Source organism: Micrasema longulum, unplaced genomic scaffold, assembly GCF_059751315.1.
Source record: "Micrasema longulum isolate JH-2025_06_02 unplaced genomic scaffold, ASM5975131v1 h1tg002933l, whole genome shotgun sequence".
Lineage (NCBI taxonomy): Eukaryota > Metazoa > Arthropoda > Insecta > Trichoptera > Brachycentridae > Micrasema > Micrasema longulum.
The window spans coordinates 48,520-69,419 of NW_028280051.1; the positions used below are offsets into that span (position 1 = coordinate 48,520).

The 20,900-nt window shown below is 31.8% G+C and overlaps 2 protein-coding genes across 3 annotated transcripts in view; one reads left to right on the forward strand and one right to left on the reverse strand.

The window, feature by feature from the left end:
* LOC148271320 (5-oxoprolinase) overlaps window positions 1–2,656 on the forward strand; it is a 28,517-nt gene extending 25,861 nt beyond the window's left edge. For both annotated transcript variants that reach the window (XM_088241530.1, XM_088241529.1), the window contains exons 24-26: window positions 310–417; window positions 1,738–1,835; window positions 2,037–2,656. In XM_088241530.1, the coding sequence (XP_088097656.1) occupies window positions 310–417; window positions 1,738–1,835; window positions 2,037–2,189 (359 nt within the window). In that variant the 3' untranslated portion in view covers window positions 2,190–2,656. The remainder of the gene's footprint in view (window positions 1–309; window positions 418–1,737; window positions 1,836–2,036) is intronic.
* LOC148271321 (serine/threonine-protein phosphatase 2A regulatory subunit B'' subunit gamma-like) lies at window positions 2,484–19,091 on the reverse strand (the record flags this gene model as incomplete). The annotated part of the gene is made up of 7 exons (XM_088241532.1): window positions 2,484–4,013; window positions 5,224–5,437; window positions 5,860–5,996; window positions 6,829–7,017; window positions 8,682–8,847; window positions 10,632–10,974; window positions 19,007–19,091. Coding segments are annotated over 7 exons (1,359 nt in total), but the record flags the coding sequence as incomplete, so codon positions are not given.
* Between the last annotated feature and the right edge of the window lie 1,809 nt (window positions 19,092–20,900).

The following is a 20,900-nucleotide window of genomic DNA, read 5'->3' on the forward strand; positions in this document are numbered from 1 at the left end:
ATTTAAGCATATCAGCTTTAAGCTGCTCGCTTAAAATTAATAAAATAATAATTTAAGTGCCGAGGAATCAACAAACTTACTATGTTAATAGATTTTTAAAGCATTGTCCTGAAATAGTATTATTTTATAAATTTGAACTTCTGACTACAGATTAAAGGAAATTTTATTTGCTGTTTTTACCAGTTCTTTGTATTAATCCTGACAGTATTGCTAGGCTTACACCACCACGTGGAATGCTCGAGTCACAGCAACCAGCACCATTTTGATAGTTCTTAAGGGTTTTAATTAGATAATGAAAAATTGTTACAGGAAAATGGCACGGAGGCGATGGTGTCAGAAGAGAAATAATGTTCAGAAGAAAGATGACGCTATCTGTACTGACAGAGAGGCGAGCGTTCACACCTTATGGAATGGATGGTACTGTATTTTTATTTGCCACCATTTTGTAGAGGGTCAATGTCAATTAAAAAACATGTAATTAGTAAACGGTAATAAACGGTAATAAACGGTAGTAAACGGTTGAAATTTTCTTTAGGAATTTCAACTCGTTGTTTCTTGTTCTTCGTTGAAAATTTTCCTTACTTTGTAGTTTGGAACAAGTCTCACAGGATCAACCAAAGCTTTGGTTTTCATTTAGTAGTGGCGCAAAGTTGGATATGGTATTTTGGCGGCATCTGCAGCTTTACGAATGCTTGTCTCTTCTTTTACTAAACTCAGCGCCCTCGACATATCTGCAGCCGAATGCGTTCCAATTTTACCGTCTTTCTTCATTCGAGGCATTCTGTAAGAAAGAAATTAGCTATAAATATTTACGCCATAAAAAAACATAGTGAACCGGTTCACTGTGTACCATGGTGTCATTTTGTTTTCACAGAGACACAAAAAAAAAAAAAATCTGTAATTAACATTTTAAAGGCCCTCATCCATAGCCAAATAATGATTTAACATAATTGGATTGAAATAAAATATCTAACATATCCACTGCGGGAAAAATAATCCAAAAATACTTACGTAAATAAAAGTTGGCAACAGATGAATTTTAATAACTCGCAGGTGACACAATCACTCGACAACACTGACAAGAGCAGACTGATTTAAAACTTTATTGTGCTTGATGTGGTGTAAAGTACAAATTTTCAGCTACAATATATGAATAGTTTTGTCTGTAGGTAAAGTGGTTCACTGTGTACCACTGATTCACTGTTAACCCGGTCACCCTATATTGAACTATTTTACATACACATTTTTAAAATTCTTTTTTATTTGTTTATTTTTTCATACATATTTACATATACATGGAATTTTATTTACAAAAATACACTTTAAAAAAATACATCTTAAAATTAAGCTATGACATAAATTGGAAAAAAATGCCCACAAAGACTTTAGCGCCTGAGCGTGGGCTATTTTTTTTAATGATTAATAAGTTTAAAGCATATAAATATGCTATGACATGACCATGAAAAGAAAAAAAAAGAAAAACAAAATTAACATATGCTGATATTACGAAAACATTGATAAAAAAAAAAAATTAAAAAAAATATATATATAAAAAAAACCCATGTGCTGTAGTGTTTTGTATAATATTTGTTAATCAAAGACACAAAACAGTTTATTATGACGCCACAAAATGACTAAATAATTACTCTTCTTTAATATTACGATCTATTGACATTGGCCGTTATAGACCCGAGCCACAGATAATAGGCGTGCATTTGAAAACATTACTGATTTTAGGTGGTATGCCGGGAGATAGAGGAATTAATTATCTTCGCCGGAAAAATGGACGAATTATCAATCTTGGAGGGAAAACCTCTGTTGACGTAGATCCCGGGGTAAGTTGTATTTAAATGTTGCATTATAATTTACCTCGCTTATAATGTAAAAGGTTAATATTTACTTCTAAAGAATAGTTTATTGTTCTTTACTTTAAGTATAATACATATATATTTCATTAAAATATTGTATTTTTATCTAAAAGTAATCGATTATACATCCTGTACTTAAAAATAAAAGAAAACGTGTTCTAATTTTAGGACGTGTTTATCCTACTGACTCCTGGTGGCGGTGGATACGGCTCCCTAGAGGATGGAGACACGGGGAAATCGATGTCCAGGGAAGCAGCCGGTACCACATTCACCGAACGAGGAAGTGTTTATGAGTACAGAATGGCACAGGAATCTGTGTAACCGATCATATAACTCTGATGTAAAAATAACATAATTACAATGCTCGAGTTGTCATTGCATGTTATTATACAAGTTTACAAAATGTAAAGAAATGCGCTAAACACATCCCTTCTGATCTTTAAACTTTAGTGACCTCGCATATGAGAAACTCAGTGGAATAGAGCCATATGTTTATTCTCTCTTTGAATCAATTTTAACGCGACAATATTTTATATTTATTTGTATAAGATAAGATTTCCCTAAGTAAGATTTTCTACTCACAATATTCCTAGTTAAAAATAATAAATAAAACACTTTTGTCAAAACCCTTAAAGTTTATTTTTAAAATGTGATTAGTTTCGAAAGTCACAGCTTTCAACGGCTTATAAACAATAAATAGTAAATAAGTTTTATGCACAGTTTAAAAAATATTGTTTGTTAAATATTCACTATTTGTATGAAAATATATTTATTTTATTACAACCGGTATAAAATACTGTTTTTTATTTACAATGCGACATATACATAAGCTACATAATATGTATTTATATTTTCTAACTTTAACAATAACAAAACTCAATATGATAATAATTGTGCTAATTAGTATATAATTCTCGGTCAAAAACGACTAACAAAATGCTTTATTTGTCTAAACCACACGAATAATTTAAAAACTTAACTACAGTAAAACCCTCAGAGTATAAAGAGCCACAGCTATAGAGATGGAATTTCGCTCAATTGGATAGGACAAAAGCGTTGCAAATTTTGGTTTAATAACAATTCTCGACCCGAGTACCTATGCCCAATTGTTTTGCTGTAAACTATAGCTAACTTGGTGATTGATAATCCTAGAATGATTTTCGTCCGTATGGGCAGCTCTAGAGTGATAGCGCCTTATTACTCTGAGGTAAAACCCTTAAATTACATTTTTCAAGGAACTGATTAAAAAAAATAAAAATGGAAGGTAATGGAAAAAAAATGAATTCGGTAAATTATTTTTCATTAAAAAAGTTATAGAGCGATGTTTGAACAATTTTTTTTGTTGCAACTTTTTTTAATATCATTTAAAACATAATAAACCGTCTTTGAAATTACAATTAAAATATGAAAATAAATGTTCATAATTTAGAACAACACAGATATTTGTCTTTAAAAATTACAACAACAAAAGAAAACACGAAAAAATATATGTCCGTAAAACACAATTAACTGTCGGTTGATTTCTAGGTTTTGTTTATTAATTAAACTTACCAACAAGTTGGTATAATGATAGAGACTAGAGACTAACTTCAGACTTTTGAGCTGTCAAAAACAAATGTTCGTAAAACACAATAAACAATAGTGTTTTAAATTACAACTAAAATTATTAAGTCAGTTTTCAGTGAGAATTGCAAATTTTTGTGCCGTTCATTGCGGGGAAAAAAAAACGTAAAACTGGGTTTTAAATGTACTCAAAACTACGAAATTCAATGAGACAATAATTATACGTAATCGCGGGAAAATGCTAATTTCGGGGTTTCACTGTAGTTTCAAAATGACACCCTTAACCCCTTCTTGGCAATGTATCCTATAGGATACATATGATCGAATTTTTCCTCATGTTAACCCGTAATGATTGTTTCAATCTATCATTTGGGGAATAGGAGCGTAGTTCTCTCTGTGCTCATAAGCCAAGAAGCACTGTAGTTCTATGAGGATGCTTATAGCCGTGCTTCCTTGCCCCGAGTTGATGAGATCTTGGAGGGTGATTTTGGTAGGATCCACTGGCTTTACCATGTCAAATATTTCGTCTTTCACATCCTCGAACACGACGGGTGCGTGGATTTCGATCTGCTCTTGGATCGCCTGCAAAAAAATATTATGAGTATGTATCAAGAAGATCTCGGCATAAACATATCAGTGGATTTAAAATAGAAGTTCGCATCACATCTATCGCCAAAAAAGTCAAGTCAATAATTTATTTTATTTAAAAGGCATTCCAAAATACTACTTCAGAGATATTCCTTAAAATATACAAGACCTATGTCAGACCTCTATTGGAGTATGTATACTAAGTATGGAGTCCCTACTTAACTAAAGACTTCGAGCTACTGGAACAACACCATAATATTCATCCAACAACAAGATTATACCCATCCAAATTGTACCCTTCCAAAGTTTGTAACAAGATTACATCGTGCCAAAGTCTGTAACAACACCACAATATTCACCCAACAAGATTACACCCATCCGAAGTGTATAACAGCACCACGATATTCATCCAACATCATGTCCTTCAAAAATCTATAACACCACAATATTCACTCTATCGCCCTCCAGAGTCCATAACAAGATTATACCCTTCCAAAGTCAATAACAAGATTAAACACTTCCAAAGTCTAAAACAAGATTATATACTCCCTAATCTATAAGAACAAGATTATACCCTTCCAAATTCTATAACAAGTCTATGCACTTCTATATTGCATTCATATATGTGTGCATGGATGACTCGGAGTGTGCATTCGGTATTTTAATTTGTTACCAATAATAACATCCATGGAAAATGCAAATATTAATTGTAAAATCATTCTTTTCTCGCTGAAGTTTTTTACTATTTTTTCTTTGTCACATTTAACTCATTGCAACACAAAGCCGGCGATTCGCCGGTTTGTCTTTGAAGTGATTTTTTTACATCAAATCTGAATGACAATAACTTTATTCATAAAAATGACATAAATAAGTATATTTCGGTTACTGATTTCATAATAAAATGTAATAATCATGATTCATTTCACGTTATTTATTACAAAATATTAATTTCGTCTTAATGTTATTGTAATAAAAAAATGTGTCATAATTAAATAGTGTGTTGTATGAACAAATTACGTCATCTTTATTAGTGGTTTAATGGGTTAATGTTTATATTTTTTACTTAATTAATGAAAACTTAATTGGTCTTTGTTTTTAATACTTTTTATGTGTGACTGTCTGTTTTCTGAATAAAAAAAAAAAAAAAAAGACTTTCAAATTTTATAAAAACAAGATTATACCCTTCCAAAATCAATGTCCTCACCTTGAAGAAGTAGTTAAGGGTGAAGCTGTCCAGGTAGCCACGGTGGTGGATGTCCAGCACTCGGAACAGGTATTGCAGGCTCTGCGGCTCCTTGCGGTTCTCCAGCGCCAGTACCAGATCCAGGAAGGACTTGTAGTCCATCTCCCCCTCATAGGTCAGGCACTGCTGGAACACTCGTGCTAGGAAGGTGCGAGTCAGGGTGCCTGATCCGTACCTGGTAGAATTCAAAACAAAACACTAAGGCAAAGCATAATTTTATTTAAGAAACATCTACAGTATTTAGTGATGTCCAACTGTTAGTAGACAAGGAGTGGGTTTTACAATGGAGTCCTGTAAAAAAAATACCAATTTTAAAAATGTTTTGAAAATAACTAAAATGTAATATGTATGTAAATAATAATTTTAAAAAAACCTAAAAAGGACTTAATTTAATATATTTTTACATTTATTTAGTTGATAGTATTAAAGATTAGATGTTACTATCCGATTTGAAGAAATCCCTGCAAAAAAACGCATTTGCTGAGTGGCGGGAATTTAAGTATATGTGAATGTAAATACTTTTTAATATATTTAAAAAAAAAAGTAAACATAGAATGCTGTGTCGTTTTATCCAGTCTGCTAAAATAATGCACTCACCCCTGTAATTCATCGAGGCTTAGCAATCCGTTCTGGTTAGTATCCAAATTCAAGTACTGGCCGTACACTCTAAGGGCAGATGTAGCGGAGAACCAGTTCTTCTCTAGTATTTCCATGGATAAATCTTCTTCCCGCAACTGTTGGACAAGAACTCAATTACTAATGGGGATGTTCAGTGCTATCAGAAATGTTATTTTTTAAATTATATCTAAAAAATAAGTTCCGTTTAATAGGTTATAGAAAACAAGAAAAAAAATATTGTGAAAAAATCTTTAGACCTTAAACTATTTTTTACATAACTCCCACCATTTTGTAGGCACTTGTCATAGCCCGGCACAAGCTTTTGTATTCTCTCTTCATAAAAGGAGACGCCCGCTACGTTCATCGTCGTGCACATTATCACGAACTTTGAACTATCTCACCCATCACGATTAAATCAGTCATCGCATATTCTCCACACACCTCACAGATTTATTGATGAATGTGGAGTGGTTTAATGTTCTTCGCATTAAGGAAACGAATTAAAGAAATTATCACGCAAGCATTAGGATTTACAATTTTATTCAGCGTTTCAAACAAGCATCATAAGGAGTCACAGCAGTCACCTAACATTAGGCAATTTTACTTGGCATGTTGCTTGACATTTCTACTCAGGGGTGCACTGACTCCTAAGTTGAATCTACAAATTTAGTTCTAAAAATCCAGTTTATTGGAAAGCAACACATATTTAGATATGCAGAATTACGCCTATGGTATATTAAAAAAAATATTTAGATCTGAATTATTTAAAGTATTATATAAAACATTCCAAATATTAGATTTTTACAAGTCATAAAATTATTATTATTACATATTTTTGTTAAAACATTCGGGTTTTTTTCATATACCATTTATTTCACCACAGATTTCTCTGCTACTAACAAATTATATTATGTTTATAACCGAGAAACATTTGATAAATAATAATACCTCAATCATGTCTTCTAAGAAGTTGGAAGCCAGGATGCTGATAATCCTCACTCTGCACGTCCGGAGTGGATCCAGAAAGAAGAGGAATTTCCTAGAAGCTGTGCACACGTAGAAGCTACCAAACGAGGGTGTCAGAGCCTCCAATGCTGGCAATGTTGGTACAAGGTCTTTAATATAGTTATCCAAATCCTGAAATGATGATAGATGAGAATTAATAAATGCAGTTCTTATGTTTTTTAATTTTTTAATGTTCTATGGTCAATGCATAAAAATCATTAGGAGTGGGTGATCTCAGATCAGTTAAAAACTAACCTTTAAATCATAAACAACAAGCGGAAGTGTCTCTCAATTTGTGAAAAAGTGGCAATTATTTGTAAAATAGAATGTGTTGAAGTGTTTAAAAAGTTTTCTCTATTCTTATCCACAGTATAACATTGTGAAAAAAAAAATATTTATCTGCATTTGAAATTTAAAACATGGTATGTTTGTAAGCATTTACTAAAATTTTAATTAAGGCTGTAGTCTGGTAAAACAAACACAAAATAAGGAAATCATACGATTTTGTCATTTTAAAACGATTGTTTTTTTAATCGCGCAATAATAAAAAATAAAAAACATAAATTAGAAACAAACAATATTTTTTAAAGGTATTTCTGTTAAAAAATATACTTAAAAGTTTTTTATGTAACTAAAATATAATTACTTTTAGACCGGCAGATTACGCCATTTTAAATTTAGACTAAACTTAGGTATCTGGGATCTCAATAAAGACTAAGTATTGAACTAAAATTTGTTGTAATAATTTAAAGATAATAAATTGAACATGAAAGCGGCCGAAGCCAAATTTAAATTTTTTGATTTTGAAAAGAAATATAAGCATTTTAAATCACATAAATTTTTGTGACATTTTCTTTTATTTCTACTTAAAATTATGCCTTCTTCTTAAATTCGGCCGGTCCCATCTTCCTTGTAGTACCAAGTTTGACTGAATTCAAATATATATGTTTTTTTTTTATATTTCCAAATTTTTGTAGAGGACTAGATTTTACCCCCAGGGAGTTATAAATTTATTATTAATTTATTTATTTATTTACTAACGGACTTGGTCCTTTCAAAAAATGGCAAACACAAATCATAATACAAACAGGCAAAATAAAAATAAAATACAGATAAAGGAAATTAAAGCGAGGACAAAAAATTAAATAATAATTACTACCTCAAGACAAGATCTGGTCTACCTTAGTGATTGTTTAAATCTAGAAAGACTTGCACCAAAAAAGTCTAGATCTTGTCTCAAGTTTACGATGCGACTCAATCAGGACATTGGTGCATGCAAGCCTATGCATATTAACATATATTATAACAGTAAAATATTAAAGAAATAAAATATATGTAAAACGAATTTCCTCTAACGATGAGTTTACACTCTATTAGAGGTAGAAACATTATTATTAATTACAGGGTTTACAACCTGTTGTAGGGTAGTTTAAGTGGCCACTTTACATACTGCATAACATTCTGTCTATGTTTGAACCTCCATATTTCTTCATAGACAAACATAAAGTAAATAATAGATTAAATATCTTTACCTAAATTTGTTGCGACTAAGAGGGAAAAAATATTGAGAAGGGAATATGAAAGTGAAGGCATTTTTCAAGGCTTATGACCTGTCATTGGCTGGTTTAAGTGGCCACTTTGCACACAGCGTAACATTCACCATTCTGCCCACGTTTAAACATCCACATTTCCTCAACTCTTCCATCCGTTGACTTTTGTGAAGTAAAAGAGCTGCGACCCTTTCACCTATTGGGCAAAGCCTGAAAAAAAAATTCCAATAAAAAAACAATCTTTACCTGTTCTCTCAGATATCCCTGCCCAGTGGGATCATATACAGAAAGCCTGATCCTACTCTGCTTATACCATGACTTCCGCATCACATAGTTGAATAGAGAGTCCACAGCAACACACCCCGGGTGTTCTCGTTGCAGCTTTCCAAATACAGTTGCTGTGAGAAAAGGTCTGAAAAAAAAACCGGCTTTAAAGAGGAATTTTACACCCAATAAACCTGAATACAAATTTTAGTATAAACATCCAGCAAAAGGAAAATATATATATTTTTTAAACATTTTTAAAGTAATAAAGGTCTATGAAAAAAATAGGAATAAGTACCTAGCATAAAAAATATTTTTCAATGTGTAATTTTGGATTCCCGCAAAAACAGTCATTCCATTGGCCAAACCCCTAATAAGTCACGATTCATGTTTTTATAAAGAACAATATTTTGAGTTTGTCCAAATGTTTGTAGACAGGGACTACTCTATGGGGGAGCTGTTAATATTAACATATTATAACGGAGAAGGAGAACATTTTTCAGGCGTTGCCTAGTATGTAGGTGAAACAATTCAATGAGATGAAATAAAGGTTTCGGCTCTTTAACTTGACAAACATCAAGAGTTGAAAAGGTTGAAGGAATATAGATGTTCAAATATGGACAGAATGGTGAATTTTACACGGTGTGTAAAGTGGCCACTTAAACTAGCCAATGACAGGTCATAAGCCATGTAGATGCTTAGACTTATATATTACCTTCTTTGAAATGTTCTTCATCTTTGTTGTAATATGTTCATGTTTATCTGTTCCCGACCATTTAAATTTGTTTAGAACATTGTCACAAATCTTGATGTCTAACTACCAAGGCCAAACATTTTGCGTTTTTATAGCGATGTATATTTATTCAATTTCTTTTTAACATTTATATATGAAAACATTTCTCCACAATATCCATATTCATTTCAAAAATACAATTAATTATTCTAAATCCATTTCATATATTTTTATCGGTATTCGTAGTGTGTGATATTTCCCTATTAATGGAATTAAGTTGTAGGTAGTGTAAAATTAGACACTAACTTGTAACTTAAAATATGTTTTACTGTACAGTTATATTTCACTGTCAGGATTTTCATCTGAGAGAAGCCATCAAGCTGAAATCACTCACCCGGGGTTTTGGTTCTATTTCACACACAGAACTAGACTAGAGTTATTTACAACTTGTTGAAAATGGCTACCGAAATGTAAATAATTGTTTATATCATATAAAAAATCTTAAGAGTAATAATACGTCACAAGTTAATAGTCCCCCATGTGGACAAAAACCATTCTATGATTATCAACTACGAAGTTAGTTACAGTTTACAGCAATACAACAGGCTGTATGTGTGTGGCCTTCATGGTGTAGTGGTCAAAACGCTTGATTCACGGACGGTAGGTTCCGGGTTCGATTCCCGGTGAGAACACAAAAAAAGTGATGTGATTTTTCTCAAGCCCGGGTGTTTTGAGATGTAATTCACCACTGTAATTGGCCTTCTTGTAATGCAAAAAAAATATTTTAAATGTACTCAGGTCAAGAATTGCAAGCGCAAACCGAAACCGTCCGTTACACATTTGTTGTTAAACTAAAAACCAAACCAAAAATTTAGAACGATTTTGTTCTCTATGCAATAGAGCTATAGGGCTTCTCTTTAACTTGTACTCGCCCTGTAGTATTGAAAATGATTGATTATGAGAAAAGTAATTTTTATTAACTAAGTCACGATAAATCATACACAAAACTTTACCACACGTTCTTTTATAATTCAGAGCATATTGTGATGATAAAAAACTGTTGAAAAACAAACAAAAGAATACCCAAAAGGCGACTGGGTCTAATATGACCCAACACATATTTTTTGAGGCAGCGAGCTTTAGAGTTAAGCGGGAGCGAATTAATAGTCTAAGATATAAACCATGTAAATAGCTCTTACTTGAATTTCGGCTCCACTTTTTCTCGAAGCTTTTTAAATTCCGCGTATGTTAAATATTGGTCCTCGGCACAAGTAAACATGTCTCCTTTATCTAGAAGCGTCCAGAACTGCTTCAGCTCTGCATTTTCTATCAACTCTTTGCTCTTTCTCTGCAGGAACATTGATCTAGCCTCCTCTCGGAGTTTCCGCCCCAAAAACTCATTTTCCTCCGGTAATTTGTGGTAGAATTTAGGAATGGCTTTGTACGACCCTTCGGGAGCCGGTAAATTCGGCTTGTAAGCATTTTTAAACTCCGCCGCCTCTATCTCCTCTCGTTTTTCTGGTGGAACGTAGTCCGGGGAGTCTAAAGTGAAAAATAACATTAAAGTAAAGGTACATCTGGAAACAAGACCTTGTTTAAACACAAACCAACCTTCAAGTTTTTTAATGTATTTTCGTAACCTAGCTTTCAAATCCATGTTTTATGTCATTGAAAATTAGCTTTAGAAGCATAATGTTCAACCAACAATTTTAATTTTGTAGTTTAAACGACAACCACATTTTTTGTTCCGCGATGAACGATGGAACAAGAAACGAGACGTCAAAAGTCAAAATTTTCACTTTTGACCTTTCTGTTTTGAACGGAGATGAGAACCATAGAAACAAAAAAATTAAACACAGAAAATAGTGATGCGCCAATCATTATTATCGAATAATGCGATTAATCCGATAAAAAAAAATCTGCCACAAATAGAAAAAAAACTAACTGAAATAACGAATTTAAGATATCGACAGTTTTAAACAATCAAGTTCTGTTACAAGACTCCCATTTATATCCCAAAATAATTCGATCAACAATCTTTTATTACTCTTGTAATAAAAGTTTGTAAATACCTCATATATTATGGAATTTGCATTATATCTATATACCTAGATACAGAGTACAATATAATAAATGGGTTGTTGTACCGTGGGTAGTGTCATAGACTCCGGATACGGAGGTCCAAGGTTCAAATACTGATTTTTCCCTTTTTGTTATTTCATGGATTGGATCATAAGATCCGTACAAATATTAAATAATTATATTTAATATAGTATGGTGTGGGTGAAAACTTTTCTTCTTCTTATTTATAAGTTGACAATAAATAAGCATAAAAATTTTAAATGCGGGACATTAATATATAAAAAAAAACCCAACATAATAGATGTTTTTTTACCATAACCGTTATAAAAAAAAAACATATTTTAAGTAAAAAAATGTCTGAACCGGGTTGTGGTCCCATGGCTAGTGTAGCGGACACACGGATCAAGGGTCCAAGGTTCACGCTCTACCACAACTTAAGTTACATTTAAAAAAAAATAGTTTTGTTTTTAAAACTCGTTGAAAATGGTCACAAAATTAAAATATTTGAGTGAATTCATAAGCACGCCTATAAGTATTTAAAATATGTTTTGATAAAGTTTTTGGCAATTAAAAATGGAAAAACGTCAAAAATACAATTTGGAAAACCATAAATAAAATGTTTGTACATATTTAGCATTGTAAATTTTAAATAAAAAAAAAATATTAATGTATTTACCCACGGTGACAATGCCTGCATGCTATCGCTGATTTCCCTTTTGAATTTATTATTATTCAGGTTTAAGAGATCACTCGCATTGGCTCCAATAATATTATTTTTTAAGTTGCATCTATATATATATATAAATAGGCAATATTCGAACGGTTGTCCTCAATGGACTCGATCACTACCAGACCGATTGACGTGCGATTTTCAGATAAATGTACATCTTTGCCGCGAGAAGGTTTATAGCTCATAAAATCTTCAATTTATTAAGTAGAAAAAAGTTAGGAGAGTAAATGTTTTTTTTATCCATCGCCAAGGGTTGCATTCGTCGAGAATGCGTATTCCAAAAAATGGATGGATGTTATTTTTTTTTGTGTATAAAAAAGTTTGTTTTTGAATGCTTGCAGACAACATTAGTTTTTTTATGGATCGCGATCAGATTATTTCATTGAATTCCTTATAATTTCTCTCCATTTATTTCCTTTTTCTGGATTTCTGATTTTATACTAAAATAATATAAACTGATATTCTATACATTTTTGAAAATCGCATTCTTGACTCAAGTGCATTTTTGAGGCAGAGTTTGAAATTTGCTAAAAGAATTCTTTATTTGAAAATAATAGATTATTTTATGTTTTGGAATTCAAACATAAACTTGGGTACCTACTTAAATGCAATATTAGAATATCTATTATTTTTGGGTTTGGAATTCAATCCTAAACAAGTACTTAGGTACTTATCAATAAAAAGTTACAACATCTTTTTTACGTTTATCCAAATGGTTTTCACTAAAGATTTTGAAGTAAAGTTTTGTAAGTATACTTAATTATGTTTAACCTTAAGAGGAAACGAGGTCCGACTTTTCTTAATACAAAGCGCCCTTGAGGTATTTTATTACGAAAATGGCGCTATATAAGTTATCCATAATAATAATAAAAACGGATTCACGTATTTTCTCTCTGAATAATGGCATTAGAGAAATGTTTTTTTTTTTTAAAAACAACAACAACAAACTATCACGCCGTTTCTCCGTAAGGGTAGGGAGAGAGGATAGAACGCCACATCCTCTATCTTTGCATTCAGATCTCGTTTCCTCTACATTCATAGATCTTCTCATGCATGCGTGCCGAATATTACGACTTTTACCATGTATTTGCTGGAATCGGTCATGCCATGTCATTCTCGGTCTTCCTCTATTTCTGCATCCATGAACATTCGCATTGTAAATATTTTTAGCCTTTATTTCGTTGTCCATTCGCTCTACAGGTCCAAACCAGCACAGAGCTCTTTTTTACACATTATAGATATTTACCGTTGGCGTGTACCTGTATTACTTTGTTTTTTTAAAAATGGTTTACTATGGGAACTCGAACCATCAAAACCCATAAAAAGCACAGTCTGCTGTCTTGGGGCGCACGGAATACAAGCAGAACTATTTTTGAAAAACGCAAAACATACCGACACAGAAAATAAAAAATAACAAAATCGGTTCAGTTTTGAGGTGCGGAAAACGGTACAGCGAAACGTCGATTTTTGTCTATTCTAACAAAAGGTCTGACATGCAGTTGTCTTTTTCTCACAGTATTGGGGAGGCATCTGCGAGACAGTGACAGGAAAACAATGTTCGAACACCGATTTATAAAAATTATCTGTCTTCACAATATTTAAATCGAAACAGAAAAATAATAATGAATACGTACATATCTAATTTGGACCAAATACAGTGAAACCTCTATCTATCGTTCCTCGAATAATCGTTTTCCCGGATGTTTCATTTATTTCTTCCTACTCCGAAATAATTTCATATAAAACATACAAAAATTGATCGCATCGATCGTTTCTCTATCCATCATTTTACAGCATTCATCGTTTGAAGTACGATGCGTATTTGACATATTTTAATATTTTGTTCTAATGCGCAGAACGCTCGAGAGTTTCTGAAGATGATTGGCTAAGACTTGATACACAGACGAATTTCAACAATTTTATTACATTTGACGACAATATCCCAACGTATGGGATAGAAACTATCGAAAGCTTGTGTGACGCCTGTACCTTCATTTTCAGAAGCATGCACTATCTTCGAAAGATTAAAAACATTTTACTACTCACATTCAATAACTGATGCCAAAAAAAATATTATTTGCAAAGCTGAAAATATAATGTTGACTTACGGGAATAAAACGGTAAAAAAACAAACTTCAGTGAAAGATTATTTCCAATGCAATAAACTTTAATGTTTTTTTTGTTTTTGTTTTTGTTCTGCTTTCTAATTTCATATAAATGCATTTATTTACACATGAAACTTGTATCTTTTTTAGAATTTGAACCTGCCAATGGTAATGCAGATTGCCAGGGCGGTATCTTTACCCGATCTTATCTCCTCTTATTCCCGCATTCATTGTTTTCCGGCATTCATAGTTTATTTCAATAAGTCCCTTTAAAAAGGATAGATAGAGGTTTCACTGTACAATAATTGATATCAAACTTTCGATTGTGTTCATTTAATCTACTTAGCAAGAACTCAAATCTAGCAATAGCAAAGCATTGCCGGGTTCAGCTTGTATTCTATAAATGCACAAATGTTTTGCTGCATTAGTGTTTACATTGGTGCAGTAAAATAATTTGGTGTGACGGTACGTTTAAAAGGGAGATGGAAATTAATTTAACTTAGTAAATTGGGGCAGTCAGTAATACCATTTAAAAGCTTAAATAGAAAAATTCAGTCAGCTATATGTCGTCTATTATCCAAAGAGTTTATTTTAAAATGTACCCTCGCTTCATTATAATTATTGAATTGGTAATTATTTCTGTATGATACAAATTTAATTAATTTATTTTGGACTTTTTCTATTTTATATTTTCATAGAGTGGGGACCAGATTAAAGTTGTATGTTCAAGCAGACTTCTGGCAAATGCGTAATACAACATTTTTACTACTACCATCACGCCATTTCCCCATAAGGGTAGGCAGAGAGAATGGACCGCCACACACGTCTATCCTGGCATACATTCCTAGCTTCTTCCACATTCATACATCTTGTCATACATGCCCTTCGGTTTTGTCTGCTTTTGACATGGCCAGACTTTAGATTTTGGTTTATCTGATCATGCCACGTCTTCCTTGGTCGTCCTCGTCTCACGTTACAGTTCATTTTTGCCATATAAACTGGTTTTAGGATTCTTTCGTCGTCCATTCGTTCTACGTGACCAAACAATCTCAGAGACCCTTTCTTAATCTTATCAATTATACTTGACTCAGATTTACACTCTCGCCTGATTTCATCATTCGTAACCCTGTCATACATTGATTTCCCAAACATTCGTCTAAGAGAACGCATTTCAACCGCGTTCACTCAGCTTTCATCCTTCCTCTGCCAGTTCCATGTTTCACTTCCATACATAAGTATTTTATAAATTTTTAAGGTACTTATATCTTTAAACATTTTAGTGACTCTAGTGACAAAACCTAATAATTTGAATGCATCACTCGTAATAAAAGTAATCTTTAGTTTTGGTGTACCGCGAATTTCCTTACGATCAAAAGTGCTCCTTGACATCAAAAAGGTTTAGAACCACTGGACTAATTTTTTGAAATTTGACCTCTCGTTCTCTAAATTTGGAAAAAAAATTGACACAACCGAACATCAACAATATTTGAGCCAAATGTTTATAGACCGACAGATCTAAATTTATTGCACCAGATATAAATAACATTTTGGGCAAGGAATGTGTGAGTCTAGGCATTTACAGAGCCTCTACCTGCCATTTTAGGGAAGAAAATGTTTCCACAGTAAGTCTAGGCATTCGCACAGCTTATGACCCGTCGTTGGCTGTAAAAGAGCCACTTAAACCAGCCAATGGCACATAAAATCATGATGTGTCAAAGTAACCCCACTCCAAAGGGTTGACTTTGATCACCAAGTCTTTATTATTTTCTCGCTCACACAACATAATAATTTCTCATTTAAAAATAATATTTTTGTTTATCTTATTTTTTAAAACAGTTTTTTTCATGTGTTTTGTATGAAAACACACGATTGGCTGGTTTAAGTGGCCCTTTCCAGCCAACAACAGGTCATAAGCGGTGCGAATGCCTAGACTTACTGTGTAAAAATTTCCTTCCCTAAAATGTGTAACGGCCACTTAAACCAGCCAACGGCAGGTCATATAGGGGGTGAGATCTAGGTTTTTGTCTACAGACGTTTGGACAAATTCGAAATATTATTTAAAGAACACCTTTTACAAAGTCCATTTTCTTTTATTTAATAGAATATTAAAATTGTAAATATTATAATTATTTTAATATATGAAATAAAAATGTTACAAAAATTTAAGTATGTCTTTTATTCAACAATATTTTGAATGCGTTATGTTAACTGCTTCAGGGGTGGTATCGATGCTAGAGTGCGAGAGTAACACACGAGAAAAACTGTTATAAAAATTAAGATAAATAAAAATATTATTTTTAAATGAGAAAGTATGATGTTGTGCGAGCGAGAAAATAATAAAGACCCGGTGATGAAAGTCAACCCTTTGGAATGGGGTTACTTTGATACATCATGATTTTATGTGTTTGTTTTGAATATTTTTTTAATTTATTTTTTTGTTTATCTAGATAAAAAATATAAGTATCCAATATTACTGCTAAATACTCCGTGTGTGAGTCAAGCGTCTCGACCACTACACCACGAAGACCGCCAAATCCATGGGCAGTTTTGTTATTTATCTATTGTCTCGAAAAATGTGTAACAGTTTATTTGAGGCATTAGTCCCAACTCCGTGCGACTAAAAGTTAGTGCTGTGTTGAGTTGGGACAAGTAATCAGTTAACACAGATATACGAGTATATCACCCCAAATGTTATGTATTTGGCCTGGGCCGATTACAATACTTACATGAACAAACATACATACAAGAAACTGAACAAAAATATCATAAAACTATGTAGCAAAGACAAACAAGGGCAATAAAATAATGCTATAGAATAATATATATACATATACACAATCAACATACAATACACTGTTTTTTTATGAAACTATCATGTATTATTTACTGCACTACATAATTTTATTCACTACATTTATCATAAACTTAGCAATCTTTAATAAATGTATTTAACTAAATTTAGGTTCTGATCTTTAAGTCAGCTTTGCCTGGAATATTCAATGGGTTAAAACTTAAACTTTGTCGCAAAGACAAACAAGGGCAATAAAATAATGCTATAGAATAATATATATACACATACACAATGAGTATACAAGAATACAAGAAACATACAAGAAACTGTATTTTTATGAAACTATCATGTTTTATTTACTGCACTACGTAATTTTTATTTATACATATATAATAAACTTGGCACACTTGAATAAATTTATTTAACTAAATTTAGGTTCTGGAATATTCAATGCGTTCAAATATTTATGTTGCTGTGCTATGAGTTTTAAAATCGAGTTAATAAAATAAACGAGGTCTTCTACACTAATCTCGCTTTTAAATTGGTATTAAATACTTGCGCAGAGTTGTTTTACCTTTATTTTTATGTATATGCAAATATATATAGTATTATATTTCATTTTTACTGTCTTTAACAGATTCCTTAAAATTAGAGATTATATCCTATAGTCCTTAAAATCGGGCTTGAATAAAATGACAGCTGCCAAACTAATGTCAATAGTGATGGAAAATTACTGATCATGTACCGATCAAATCAATTTTATCAGTTTTTTCATGCAATCATGAAACTCTGTTTCCGAAAAATGATATAAAAACGCAAAGACAAGCCCTATTGTAGTGTATTTAAAACAATTATTCACCAATAAGACATTTATACTTTTTTCATAAACAACAACAAATGAATTATTTTTTATTTGATCAATTTGTCCATCTCAACGTTTTTGCAAAATGATGTAACCTTGAGAATGTTATTAATAATTAGGTTTATTTGAGTTTTAAAGCTGATTTTATATATTTATATTGATTTATGTGTCAAGCATTGTATTAAAAAAAATATATTAACATGCCAGATACGAATGATTTTTCGTGTGTCAATATAAATGACTTCTTAGACGTTGCTACAAAGTTATATCGTCACTTTTGCTGATAAATGTCACTCTAATCAAGCTGTATTTTAAGAAATATAGTTAACACAGAGTATATCACCCCAAACGTTATATATTTGGCCTGGGCCGATTACAATACTTACATGAACAAACATACATACAAGAAACTAAACAAAAATAACATTTAACTATGTCGCAAAGACAAACAAGGGCAATAAAATAATGCTATAGAATAATATATATACACATACACAATGAATATACAAGAATACAAGAAACATACAAGAAACTGTTTTTTTATGAAACTATCATGTTTTATTTACTGCACTACGTAATTTTTATTTATACATATATAATAAACTTGGCACACTTGAATAAATTTATTTAACTAAATTTAGGTTCTGGAATATTCAATGCGTTCAAATATTTATGTTGCTGTGCTATGAGTTTTAAAATCGAGGTAATAAAATAAACGCGGTCTTCTACACTAATCTCGCTTTTAAATTGGTATAAAGGTCATTATTTTATGTACTTTAATTGAAAAAAAATAATATTGCTAAATGAATTATTTTACAAATTTTCAAACAAAAAATGACAAATTAATTAGTGATTTACGATGTATATTGTTGAATCAAATAAAGCATTTATAAAAAACGTGAAAAAACTGTTTAAAATATTCACAATATAAAAAAGACAAGAAAAGCACAAAAAAAATATCAATAATCCCTTAAATCTAATAATAATTTAAAGTTCTGACATACCGCTGTCTTCTGCTTGTCTGCAATTGATTTCGCCATCCCTGATGATGCGATGCACCCACTCACTTTCTTTAGTAACTATTTTTAATAAATCGCGCCCGGAATAAATTAATAATTATTTTTATAACACAAATTAATCAAAAATAGCAAAGAGTAATTATTTTTACTGTCACTTTTATTAAACCGACATTTTGATTTTTAATATCAATCAAATCGAACCAACACTCACTTTGAACACTCCCGAGATTTAAAAATAATTATTATTGTGCAAAATTAAAAAAAAACGCCAGAATTATCTTTGGCAGGGCATGTGGTGAATGCCTAAGACGTTTGCTTAACGTACTGAATTTTCGGGTTCGATTTTGAGCCAGGTCACGATTACATTTCTTTAAGCCTGGGTGTTTGCATTTACAAACCGCTCCCGAAAATAAATGTACTTTATTTTTAAAACCATATTTTTAGAAAACGCGAGGGGGCAATTATTTTTATTTTTACTGATTAAACCGATTTAAGTTTGTTTTACTATTAATTACACTTTGTTACACTCGACATTGGATAAGTTCCAATTCGGCCCATCTCGACACAGGACTGTTAGTCCCGTGGAGTTGGGACTTATGTCTCAAATAATGTACAATACTTATGTACGTAAATAAATAATTCAAATAACAAAATCGCCGATTTGGCGGATAACGTGGTCTAACGGCTAAGACGATGCCTCATTCACGTTTGTGTATTCGGGGTTCGATTCCCGATTCTTTAAAACAGTAGGATTGTTACAATTATTAACACGACACTTCTCACTTCACTTACTAACACAAAAAAAAACATTTTTAAAACGGTCGGATGTTACGCTGGATTTTAATAGTAAAATTTGAACAATTTATTTTTAAAGAGAAAAATTACCACCCCAGTGCACCACTTTTTGTACGAACATCAGCAACCATATGCTTATTATTATTAAATGAATAAAAAAAATATTCGCTAAACCACCAACTTTTTGTTAAAAAACTTTTTCAAAATACGGTATTTTTACACGCGTGCGACGCGATCGAATTTTCGAGAAGAACTGACCACAAATTACAATCTTTGTATGAAAATGTTTTTTCTCTGACTTTATTTCTTACCTTTTCGCACTATCTCCCTCTAATATCTGTCAAAAAAAACATAAACTCGACAGCCATAAATCAAAAAAAAAAAAAATGAAATCTCAAATGTCAAAATGAATCGCTCTAAACAAAGGTTTAATTACGTTTTATCAATTACTTAAAATTGAATTTATTAGTATTATTCTTTCACAATATGGGTTGGTGTGCGTATTTAATACCCCTTTCCTTAACTTATTTAATTTTTGCCTTTTTTCAATTGAATTTATGAATGAAAAATGCTTTATTACGTTAGTAAAATTGATATATTACAATTTATTTTTAAAAATACATTATATGGAGCAAACACAATTGTCATTCAATGTTTATTTTATATTAAAGAAAAGGTTCCATAATTAATTGTTCAGTAATTCGGTAAAACAGCGGTGATCTAATTAAATCATAAAAAATAATTATTAACACAGATTGACATTCGCAGGGTTCACTGTTTGAGAATCACCGGGATTCTGTTTGCACTTGAAGGATGAGATTTACGACCGCGCACCGGAATTCGACAAAGGGACAAATATCTGGTGTTAAGATTATGCTCGGGCATGGAAGGTTGATAAAACTTCCTAGCAAATTAAGTATGGAAGGGCTCAAATAAAAGCGCACATTCATATTAATTGCTTAGTGAGTATTATGCAACTCATTACTTGAATTTCCCTCAAGAATAATCTTAGGAAGCTGACTAAGTACATGAGTTATTCCAAAATGCATGAAAGCGGCTGCTTGTAGCTTAGTCAAACCTCCGT